Source organism: Thunnus maccoyii, chromosome 8 (assembly GCF_910596095.1).
Source record: "Thunnus maccoyii chromosome 8, fThuMac1.1, whole genome shotgun sequence".
NCBI classification, from domain to species: domain Eukaryota; kingdom Metazoa; phylum Chordata; class Actinopteri; order Scombriformes; family Scombridae; genus Thunnus; species Thunnus maccoyii.
This window is the reverse complement of record NC_056540.1, coordinates 22,415,990-22,428,166: the sequence shown is the minus strand read 5'-3', so window position 1 is coordinate 22,428,166 and position 12,177 is coordinate 22,415,990. Positions and strand designations below refer to the sequence as shown.

At 38.4% G+C, this 12,177-nt stretch overlaps 1 protein-coding gene across 1 annotated transcript in view; it reads left to right on the top strand.

Moving 5' to 3' along the window:
- The window catches only part of diaph2 (diaphanous-related formin 2), a 382,189-nt gene that overhangs the window by 121,823 nt on the left and 248,189 nt on the right, over nt 1–12,177 (top strand). The window contains exons 12-15 of the mRNA XM_042418197.1: nt 498–608; nt 2,184–2,296; nt 5,565–5,681; nt 10,683–10,801. Of these exons, the coding sequence (XP_042274131.1) occupies nt 498–608; nt 2,184–2,296; nt 5,565–5,681; nt 10,683–10,801 (460 nt within the window). The remainder of the gene's footprint in view (nt 1–497; nt 609–2,183; nt 2,297–5,564; nt 5,682–10,682; nt 10,802–12,177) is intronic.

Below are 12,177 nucleotides of genomic sequence, written 5' to 3'. Positions count from 1 at the left end.
ATACAAGTCAATAGTGTAGAGTCAAGGTTTCAGAAGACAACTCTTCACATCATCCATGGGAATCCTTCAGCCTGCTATCGATTGTCTGTCCAAGGAAAACTATCTTAGCCATGGCTTGCTCCCCTGAAACACCTTACTGCTCATTATAATTCATCAGCGATTTCCTCTTAACCCCCTCCCCAACGCCACACACACACACACACACACACACACACACACACACTGTCAGGCTTTTTCCTTACCAATAAAATCATTCATAATGCACATCTAATCAATAGACACACCAGACTTGTACTTTCTACCATCTGCTGCTCTCTCTCTACCTCTCTCTGTCTGTCCTCATTGTTCCATTCCCTGTTATGTAGTCTTGGTTTTGGGAAGGAAACAACAATAAGGGAAATAATCAGACAATCAAAAACATATATTTATTTTTTCAAGACAAATTTACAGTAAAATGACATTATATTATACTGATATGTTTTGTTGTTTGTCCACAGGTTGCTTGCATGCAGCTGATCAACGCCCTGGTTACCTCTCCGGATGACCTAGACTTCCGGATACATCTACGCAATGAGTTCCTAAGATGTGGCCTCAAGAAGATCCTACCTGTGAGTTATCAAAATATCAGACAGCACATGGTTAGATTATTCACAAGGTCCAGTTCTGACTTTATGAAAGAGTCTGTGGCTCAAATATTTTCTTCCTTTGTCAGTCTAATTCAGTCAGTCAATTATTGTCAGTTAAACACAACACTGTATTGCTTTGGTATTTATGTTAGAACCATGTACCTTGTATCATGTACCTATCTGCCTAGCAGATCAGTGGCATTACAACAGCATAACACATTACAGCTTGAATGTATGCTGGTTAAGTGTCCAACATTGATTGAATTAAACCATATTTAACTGAATTTACGTAAAGCATTTCCATTCTTATGTGACTACATTACTTCAAAATTAATGCAATATGCATTTAATTTTATTTGATTGTGTTTGTATTTGGCGTTCAAACCAAATAATACAGGTGTATAATTAAATCCACATAGCTCTTCAGTAGATGTGAGAACTGAATTTGTGTTAATTAGTGACTTAAAATCATAAAAGGCTGAACTTGTCACATGACAGAAATGGCATGAATAAGAATAGGTTTTATTATTATTGATTTAATTATAGAATAATAGTAGTAGTGGTTGAACCTGTAGGAGTAGTAGCTTTTCAGATTCATGTCAAGTGTGATGCAGTGCCTAGCACCTCATCACACAGGTCCTCCTGGCATCATTATCAGCAAGACTACACATCTTCACATGAGGCGAAGGCAAACGAGCTCCAACTCATCACTCAAGCTCTCATTTGTAGCGAGTGGGGTGAATGTGTCACAGAGCCAGTTGTTAATAAGTTATCCCAGCTGCTCCTGTTGATTATTACTGTCATTACTTAAATTATCTTCAATTCTGCCCCCTGATATGAAAGAGTCTCAGTGTACAGTCATTTATGAATGCCACGTTCACCGCTTTTAATGCCGACATTCAAACTGACATCTTTCATCTAATTATGAGTTATGCTGTGGAGTCAGCGTAGCTGTTGGCAAAGAAAAAGTGAACTCCGCTCAAAAGAAAGCACAATTTGTTTTGCTCTCATAGTCCTTGACGCATGTATTTGGCCCTCCTCCTCTTCTCCTGCTCCCCTTTTTCGTGGCATTGCACACCTCCCTCTGAACCAGTGTTGCTTAAGACAGATGGTGCACCCAAAAAACAGTGCAGGGTGATTGATACCTGCAGAAATTGGGTTACGTTTGGCCCTGTCTCCGTCAGTAAACTCCACTGCCAGTGATTCATAGAGAAGTGTTAAAGAGCACCCCTGGAGCCCTTTGTGGCTGGAACAGGTGTTCAGGAATATGTAGTGTCTGGAATACCTAGTGAGAGGGTTCAGGACATCTCAGTTCCCTGTTCTCTACACAGCTGTAACAGGGAAACCTTATAGATTTTCACAATAGCTCTTGTTAACAGTAACATACAGAAGTCTGACAAAATTAAACAATAAAAAAAAAGTTGTAAATTATAACAGGCTATAGCTTAATTATATCATCCAGGTGCTGCAAATGTTTATAATATTTTACTTTGCGAGATAACCTTTTGTATAACTTCACATTCTCAGCTATCTACTGTTTGTCTAACTCAATTACAGGAGCTAAAAGAGACAGAGGAGCTAGACATCCAGCTGAAGGTATTCAATGAGAACAAGGAGGAGGACTCTATCGAACTCTCACATCGCCTGGATGACATCCGTGCTGAGATGGAATATCCTTTTGTCCTCCCTCAGTGTGAATATACAGATGAATAGGTCTGCAGAACTAGCAGCGGGAGATGAGTTCGTATTGTTGGTTTGGTCAAGCTTTACAGGCTAAAGCCCCTCATGGCTTGGTTCATTAGAGGGGGATTTGAGGATCCAGAGCACAATATCCAGCTCCATCTCTGACCAGGTATACTAGGTAAATAACCCTGTCATCTTAACCTCCCACCTCTTCACTCTTTGCTTTATTTACTTTCCTCCTCCTCTCCATCTCCTGTCCTCTCCACTTCACTTTTTGTTCTTTGTCTCTTAGTACTGGGTTAAGTAGGACTGTTGTAAGACTCAAGAGGAAGATATCAAACAGAAATATACTTCCCTGCTCTTGCCATTTATTAAGCACAGTAGACAATTAAACATTTTATGTGTAGCTGTATTATATTATGTGGTCAGAGTTTCTTCTGTTCAAGTATTCACTCCTTGTCTTTCAGTTCTGTTAGACATATGAATTTTCTCCTCCAGCTCCCTACCAGTGTCCATTTAACTCCTAATGTGCAGAGTAGAAGTTAATAAGGTGAGCAGTAATTTAGCCCAGAGTTGGAAACTTCTTCATGCATCCCAGGGAAGAGCCTTTTTAATAATTCACAAATCTTCTCTAAGGCTATGTATGAATGGCTGACATTGTGAGCAGACATACCAGACACTGACATTGTTATGCAGATGTTCGTTCCTTCAACCTTTTTCTTCCACCAAATCCCATAGTTCTAGTACTGACACAAAGTGCTGCTGTGAGTGACAGTTTCTGTTGACACATGTAGGTGAGGGGAGGAGGGTGTGTGCGTGTGTGCGGGGAGAAGATGGAGAGAAAAAAAGTGCACTTGGATTAATGATGTGCTTGAGCAGGTTCACAAATGAGAAGGCCCAATGTTTGTTTCCAAGGACAATGTGGTATTGATCTGCAAGCTCAGAGCATGATTCGAATGCCTAGCCTACCCTTTGTCCCTTTGCCGGCACAGCACACCCACGTATGTGCATGATATGACGCAGGTAGTACTTCTACTACCTGAGCATTGCGTGTGTCTTGTTTCTCCCAGCAGTTTCATGAATATTAACTCGGAGAGGCTCGTCTCCTCTGTGTCCAGCCCAGGTCCAGGTGCTGAGGAGGTGACTCCAGGCCACTTATAAATATTAATGAGCTGTGGAATGGTGATTGATTGACCCCACCACTGACTGGCCTACATCACACTTGACTGCCACTCATGTTTATTCATTATTTGGAGAGAGAAAGTAAAGAGAGAGAGACAGAGAAAGAGAGTGAAGAGGGGGGTGTCATCGAATGGATTGGCATTCTACATTAGGTTTATGTCTGCAGCTTAGTGATAGATGAAGCTAGTTGGATACTTTCCCAGTCTGAGCTCCTTCTCATGTCCTCTCAAATGCTGCTGTGGTGAGGCTATAATTGAATCTCACAGGATTGGTAATTCTCCTAGGCTTCATACTCGGCTAATACAAGGGAGGGAAATGATTCTTTAGAGGAGCCTGTATTCCCATCCCTCTCTCTCTAAAAGTTTGATATGGGATAGGAGTTTAATTACAGACATTGTTGAAATTAATAGGAAAAGTGTCAAACAGTATTTAAAAGAATTGATCTGCTCCAATTGCAGCGGCTGCAGATTGTTTTGCATGTATTATAGCATGGGAAATGGAGAATGCAGTTAAGTGCTATTTTTTTTTATTAGAGGGAATAAATTGTCTAAATTATTGACACTCTCTTACAGTCATCCTTCATTTAGCTGTTGATGAAACCTGACAAATAATATTAGGAAGCAAGAGCATTCAGATTAACCCTTGAAAACATGTCGTTCTAATCTTTGTGTGTTAAGTGTTTAGGATCCATATCATTAGTATATCCCCAAAACCAAGTATGATAATACACTTGAATCCTGAATCCTCAAGCTCAGTTTCACCTATAATCTTAAAAAGAAATCAGTTTTGCATGTGTGTTTTACAGGTATTTTCTGTACTGAAAGCAGAAGGAAGGGGAATAACCTTATATGCTGAAAATGTCACTTTATCACTTTGCAGTCAGTATGTTGTACTATGTAAATATTTTCACACACATTGTCAAGATCCGCACTTCATGTTATGATGGCAATCATCTTTCCGAGCTTAACAGTGTACTGTCTACTTAGTCCTCTTTTTTTCTGCATGTGTGCACATATTTGAGAGGCTTATTCAGTTTTTTCAAACAAGATGAGTCTCTGTAGGGAAATCCTCCTTTCTCACGCAAACAAATTAAATAGGCTCCAAATCATTAATTTTCCAAGGTACTTTATTTCTTAGAGCTACACTTTTTTTTTAAACACTATTAGAAGTTTTACATAAATTGTAATACAAATCAACCATTTACCTAGAGAATTAATTTTGCAATGTGTTCTGGTGTTTGTGCTTATCTGGTCCTATATGGTAGGTTATATCTCTCTTACATGGTTTTTGATCTTTTGCTTTCAATATCAAACATTTTGTGCTTCTTTTGATAAGAGGCATCATTAACAAGAACTCTATAAAAGAATCATACTAGCGAATAAATAAGAAACATATGTAGAATATGATATTTAAATATGGAAGAATGAAAAGTAAGACAGTTGGATTTAGCATCTGCTTTAGATGTCAAAGCCATCACTACTTCCTCCTGGGGAAAGCAAACATAAGACACATAATCAATACCTTTTGCAAATTTAATAACATGAGTTTTTGCTCCTGAGTACATGTCAGTTTCAATCTTAGAACTAAACCTCAGCCATATTTTTGCTCTGCAAATGAGTGGCTCTCCATCATTCTTGCCTTAAACATTCGAACCAGTGACTTTTTCATGTAATTAATTTCCCGTATCTTGAAAGGTTCGGAGTGACAGGTAAACCAGAGGGAGCATTCTTTATTGTCAACCCCCCTCCTCAAGTTAGCTGTTTACACTGTCTTTGCTCCCCTGAGAGAAAATGGATAAGAGGAATCACATCTGTGTTTGCTTTTGCACAATGATGCCTGTCAGAAAACCTGAGGTGAGGAACCAGGGACAAATAAAAAAAAAAAAAAAAAATAGAAAAAAAATTTAAATGTGTATAGAGTTATTCAGTTTACATAGAATACATCTGAATAATGAACTCAACTTGGATGTCTTGTCAAGAAGTTGATCATAACAGTTTAACTGAATCAAGTTATTAAACTTTAAAAAAAACACACACTGACATAGAGTTGTTTTCCTTAACTTTGCTCTTGTACTGATATGAGTGAGGTGTACCATCTCCTGTCCAATATGGTGAAAGACACTGGGTCAGAGGCCTACTTCCTGTCAATCCTCCAGCACCTATTGCTCATCAGGAATGATTACTACATCAGGTAGGTTCTGTGTGATTTTACATACCAGTAATGTTTTACTGACTGATGACCTTGTGATGCTCTCTGTCATGTTTGGAGTTTTTTTTTTCAGGTTTGAAACACCTCAAACATCACTCTGAACTTATTTGTTCATTACTTACAGGAAGTTGTTATTGCTTCTGTGAGTCTGTTTGTTTTTCCACCACCAACATATATTGAAAAGTAAAAGTCAGGTTGAAATTCGCTGTGTACGTTGATGCACCGAGATGTAAGAGACCTATTGATTTTTGAAGGCCAAACTTGAGCTACCGTAATATACTGTAACTCTTGTGTAATTGCCTAGAACTTTGCCTGTAAAAGTAACATCCATTGGCTTCCTTTTCTTATTCATTAATTAATTCACCAATGGTTAGCCTATCAGCCCCATAGTCACCAGTAGGAGATATTCCAGTGCATTAAAATGACACACTGAGCCAAGATTATTCAGTTGTTTCTAGCCTGCAGCTCTGAATTCTGGAGTTTCATATGTAGCTAGGCGAGAGTTGAAGATTTGCAGAAAATTAGAAGGACTACAGTAACACTGGATCTTATATGGGAGAAAAGCATTGTTGTACTGACCATTGTGGGTTGAAAGCTATAAGTTGTGTCCAAACCTCATACTACATACAAATTATATACAATATATGCTATATACTAATCTTTATAGTATACTTTAAAAGTATATTTAAATTATTTGCAGTTAATATACAAGGAATGAACATACTTTGCCATTATACTAGCATGAAATTATGCAATATGTGTATTGTGTAAAGGCAATCAAAGTGTCACTTTAGACTGTCACTGTCAATTAAATTTAACACAGAGAGACAGCAGAATTTTTCTCTTTTTTCTCCTTTATTTTCCATTGTTGTTCTAGAGCTGTTTCACCATCATCCACAATTAGTTTTATTTTTTCCAGCTGTGAGCAGCTCCTCCATCAATGCACTGCATTGTAGGAGAGTGTCTATCAACAGCACAGTAAAAAATCAATCAGTATCAATGCATACTGACAATTTTGACATATTTATTTTGGCACTTTTCCAGTGTTAACACACTACATACTCAAAACCTCCTTAGGATTAGTGTGCAGTATGGATCTCGGTCACAGTGTAATGACTCAGTCAGTCCGAAATTCGCTCCCCATTCATGTCTATGCGGAGCGGGATGAGAGACATTCCCTACTTATTTTATCACTGTGTGGCGAAATAATACAAGCAGCAGATAAGAAGAGATGCTGTAGTGAGTGCAAGGACAGTGATAGAGGATAATGACAGTAAAACAGTTGATATAATGCTTTATAATTTACAAGGTTGGGGACTGTTGTTGCTGCAGCAGCTCCGACAGCTTATGTTTACATCCCTACCCAAGCTATTTCCTTCGCCCTGCTTTTGGCCACACCATGTGGGTAAATTTTGCTAGGCTGATTTTGGTCTGACTGCAGCCTCAGTCTGTTGAACTTAGGGCCACACTCAACCTTGCAGGTGGGTGAGGTCAAGTGCGGTCTGTTGTACTTGTGACCACATTCATGTTAGTGTTGCAATGTGCATTATACTGTAAGTGCTGTACTGCACCGGCTGTGGAAGTAGCATGTAGCCACCACTAGTTGGCAGCGCAAACAAGATTATTAGCCTAGGTGCAGTTACTCTTTCCAAAGAAAATTAAAATTATAACATGTCTTTGTCTATACACACTGAAGTTGAAAAACATAAATTATACGATTATGGATATCATTTTGTAACTTGGAATTATTAAGTAATTTTAAACTGTTTGGTTAGCTTTCTACTTTGACTTTAAAGGGCAAATATGTCAGTCACTGGGCGGGAAGGCTGCCACTCCTCTGAATGGAGTGACACTGATGAATTCACTGCTGTGTCAGACCTTTTTGCAGAAATATGACTTAAAAAAAGGAAGTTGGAGGATGGAGGGTGGATGAGAGGAGGAAGATGAATTTACCATAGACAAGTTGCTGTACCCTTGGAGTTATGAATAATGTATTCCTCATCTATTCGAAGGAAGTGAGAAATAGAATTCACATTAACTAGCTATAGCCACGTCCACCTCAGCTCCAGTGTCCATGTTCCCCTCTGTAAGCCAGCAACAAGAGGGGATCAGTACCAATGCTCATAAAAACTGATGGTCTTTTTAAAGATACTTTTTGAAGTTTTTGAAACACATTTTTCCCTTTGGCTGCCATCACAACTGAAAGGGCAAACCCACACATGTACCGACAAATATTAACACTAGAAATGCATTCTGACTGAGGCATTTTATTCCCCATATATCATTGCTGTATGAGTTAGGATGATGGAAGATGTTGTACTACAGTAAATGCAGCTATTTTCAAAAGATACTATCTAAATCGTTCCAGTCTTTGCGCATAACATTTCCATTTTTTCATAGTATAGAAATAGTATTACCACAACATGAAACACAAACAAAATTAGGAATGATTTAGTAGCAAAGCATGCTTCCAGTAAAATCATCTAATGGTGTCAGTGATAGTTTGATCACCACACAAAGGTGTGGTGATCAAATTGTGATCAAAGGACAGCAGGTATGCTGATAATATCCCATCAGAAGTAAAGACTTGAAGTTGTATTTTTTAGAATTGATCACACATGTTGTATCTTGAATTCATAACAATAATAATAATGATAATGTCAATACTATAAATTAAATAATAGTTCATTAATTAATGCTGTTACTATTATAAAAACATGGTCTATAGTGGCCTGTATGTTTAAGTGCACGATCTACTGTCATTCCTCCTAACACAACATTAGTTGTTGCTCTCCCCTCTGGGGCTTGGTTTATTTTTGATAATTAATCTCTCACTGCAAGCCTAATGAATGGGAGCACATCAAACCCACCCAGTAAATATAGAGCAGATCTGCTCTTTTGGAGCCTGGTGATATGGGGATTACACTGGTTATGTGGAGCAGAGCTGGATCAAGTGGCTGGGGCTGTGCTGAACTGCAAGCTATCATTGGAAGAAATGAAGGTGCCAAAGTAAAAGAAGAGGTGGGGAATGATGCTGGGGACATATGCTAGCTTCTGGAGCCCAGCCCTGCCCACTGTGGAGGGGCATGACAGTTCTGGGTCACTCTCTCCATCTCTAGTTATCTCCACCCAGCCCCTATCTGCTTGGTGGTGGTGGAGGATGGAGGACGAAGGGAAAATAGGGCGGCTTATTGAGATAATAATGTGGTGTACATTGGTGACAGTTGTAAGCCGAGTGCCACAGTGCTTAAGCCATGCAGGGCGATGTGTGAGCTTTCACTAGCTTGTTCCAATCATGAGTGGGCGAATCCGCCAGCTCAAGCTTAATGTATGGCATTTCATGCTTTCAAAACAGTGCACCTAAATGCTGATTTATTCTTGTTTGCTTTGGCTCAGAATTTTGTGTTCTTTCATATTTCTGTTCATAACATGATGTGGCCTGTCCACCCACAAGGTAACAGCAGAACATAGCTTTTGAATTTATGGGTAACAGTGAGAGTGAAAGCCTGGGATATAAACTTCATCCTGTTGGATTTTGATAATAATAAATAGCTGTTTATCACGTGTTCTCCTTTTTACTAAGACACAAACTTAGGTATGTATGCTTTTTTAGTCTTACACAAAATTAACCCATCTAACAACAGACACTTTGTTCACACTTGTGTCTTCCGGAATCAATTATTACATTTTAGGAACATTAGTGCTCTTTCGACTTAATGCTTTCATGCACAGCCATCAAACGGGCAGTCTTTGATCAAACTTTGAGTTTCTTATCTGCATCAAAGTTGTCATAAAATTTCAGACTTTTTCGGCGTCTCTGAATTTCAGTTATCATAGATCTATTGAACAATCTCAGAAAGCTTAGATGATTAGAATTTCTGTAAATTAAAGGAATGTGTATGTGCTGTGTTGTATGGTATATTTATGCTTTGGGACTCGTAGAGGAACATAGCCTTGGCTCTCTGCCCACTAGGAAGTGGTTTGCCACTTAGAAAGGGGACGAAAGGAGCTGATGTGATTATTGACGCAGGAGCCCGTCACTCCTCCAGCTGCTGATACTGTATTCCTCCTAGACGTAATGTATACATCCCACACCGCCCCTACTCAAGATTTCACTGTGCTGTACCACAACTGTGAATGCCCAACCTTTCACCCAAATTGCAACAATTAGTTGGTCACACCCACATGCGCATTCCCAATTACAAGATTATGCATTTATTAATTATTAAGGTATTATTCTTCAGCATCATCAAGGTTCAATTTTCCTTATCCAGTACGTCAGTTTAAATCTCAAGTTACAGTGTAAACAGAGCCTTAATCTGTAGAAGAATAAAAACAAGTTGTTTCTGTCGAGAATGTAACATAAACTTCTGGACAATGTCATGCTTAGAAAATAATTATTTCTCAGTTTGGATCTTGGCTTAAGCTGGCATTGTATTTGCTAAATGTCACTTGCAATTAAAGCTGATAATGTTACTGAGAAAAGGTCACATACCAACCTGTGTGGCGAAATGGTCTCTCAGCCTGATTCTGACATCCTGCTCGATAACACCAAGCACTCAGTCACACTCCTAACTGGCTGACATGTTTTCCCGGTCATTGTGCTTTCAATTACACACATTACACTGATTAGATTTACATTTCAGTTTTTATGGTTGCTCTAATTGGCAAAGATGATTGCAAATTAGGCAAGAGGGCAAGCGTAGCCTTGGCTACCGTCTGTCACCTTGAAATGGACAGACTAACACAGACTTGGTTCTGTGTGCCCATTAATCTGCTAATTTCATGATCGGGGTGAAGCAAGTGATCAAATTTAATAGGGTACCTATTTTCTCCAGCAGCACCCTTTTTGACATGGCATTTTGTGACCTCTAGCTTAGATAAGGGAATCATTTGTGGTTAATTAGCCTTGTAGAGTTTGTGTCACTCATATCTTTCTGCAGCTTGTCTAATTGTTCTGCTTTATGTTTCCTGACCCCTCAGGCCTCAGTACTACAAGGTGATCGAAGAATGCGTGTCTCAGGTGGTCCTGCATCGCAGTGGGATGGACCCTGACTTTGGCTACAGTAAACGATTGGATGTGGACTTCACCCACCTGATCGGTACCTTTTGAATTACTTCATGCTGTATTCACCCACTCATTAATTAAACTGATGTGTTGGTAGACGTTTAAATGTGTAATAAAAGTATAAAAGTTAATATAATAATGGAAGGTTTTTGCAGAATATGACTTAAAGTTGGGGCTCCTATATACTGAAATCATTCTCCAGATCATATTTTGTCTTTTTAAACGATGTGCTACAGGGAGTATATCACTGATGTGGCTAAAAATGTTTTGATACCTCGCAGTCATTCTCATTATCCTTCCAGATCCCTCTGAGATTCTTCTGACAAACACCTGCAATGGCTTGACATATAAGATGGGGGTCATCTAATTATTAATGAATAATAAATTATATTTATTCAAATCAATTCAGTTAATGCAGAATCATTTTTAATGTTGTTTACTCAGTAAGGGTATTTTTCAGCTGTGTTCCTTGAATCATGGAAAAAACATCTATTTGCACTGCATCACTAATGGAGAATTATTTTCAAATAGAGAAAAGAAATAAATAATACCACTTTGTCTCTCTCTGTTGTGTCACTAACGGTTCCGTGACTTTCCAACAAAGGATCATTAAAAGTTTCTGAACCTACACCACAGAGGACTGATATAGTTTTAAAAAAGTTTTCTCTCTGACTTTATTGAGAGTTAACCAGTTGATAGAAAACTTTCAAGGATGTATTTTGTTTAATTCACACATAAGACATGTATAATTAGAAGCCATCCACATGAGTTTTGAAAGGTGTCTTCTCTGCAATACTGTTTGTTTTTGTCACATATTCACCTCAGGGTGTCATTTCCTAATAAGAATTATTTTTCAGAGGGAAAATGTGTCACCTGATGTGCAATCTAACAATAATTTACACTTAAAATTTGCACTTACACGGTCCTTCAGCTGACTCATTTAACTGTAAAATATGGGATTTGTAAATACATTAAGATTCTGAACATAATCAAATATACAAAACATTTGCAAAAATGCGAGTATGGTTATTTTCTTTATGCTATAACTGATTTTTCCCTTGTTAAAGACACAGACCCTCAAGCAACAGATAACAACTCAGAGATTAGCACATGTGCATGAGTTAAGAGTTGCACAATGTGACTGATTTTACTGCATATGACAGTTATTGAACATACCATGGAAGCACTCCTTTCTTGTCGCTTCTTCACAAGGTCAACACAGCAGTTGCATCAGTTGCCAAACAGCCTATTTTGGACCTTGTCTCCCTTTTCCAATGCCAGCCTCTTTTTTTCATTTATTTTCCCATTCAATGAAATTTCTGTTTTATCACATGCATCTTATTTAATATAACAACCTTTAATTGGGTACATTACAGACCTACCAAAGAAATTAAAGTAATTTATAAGAAA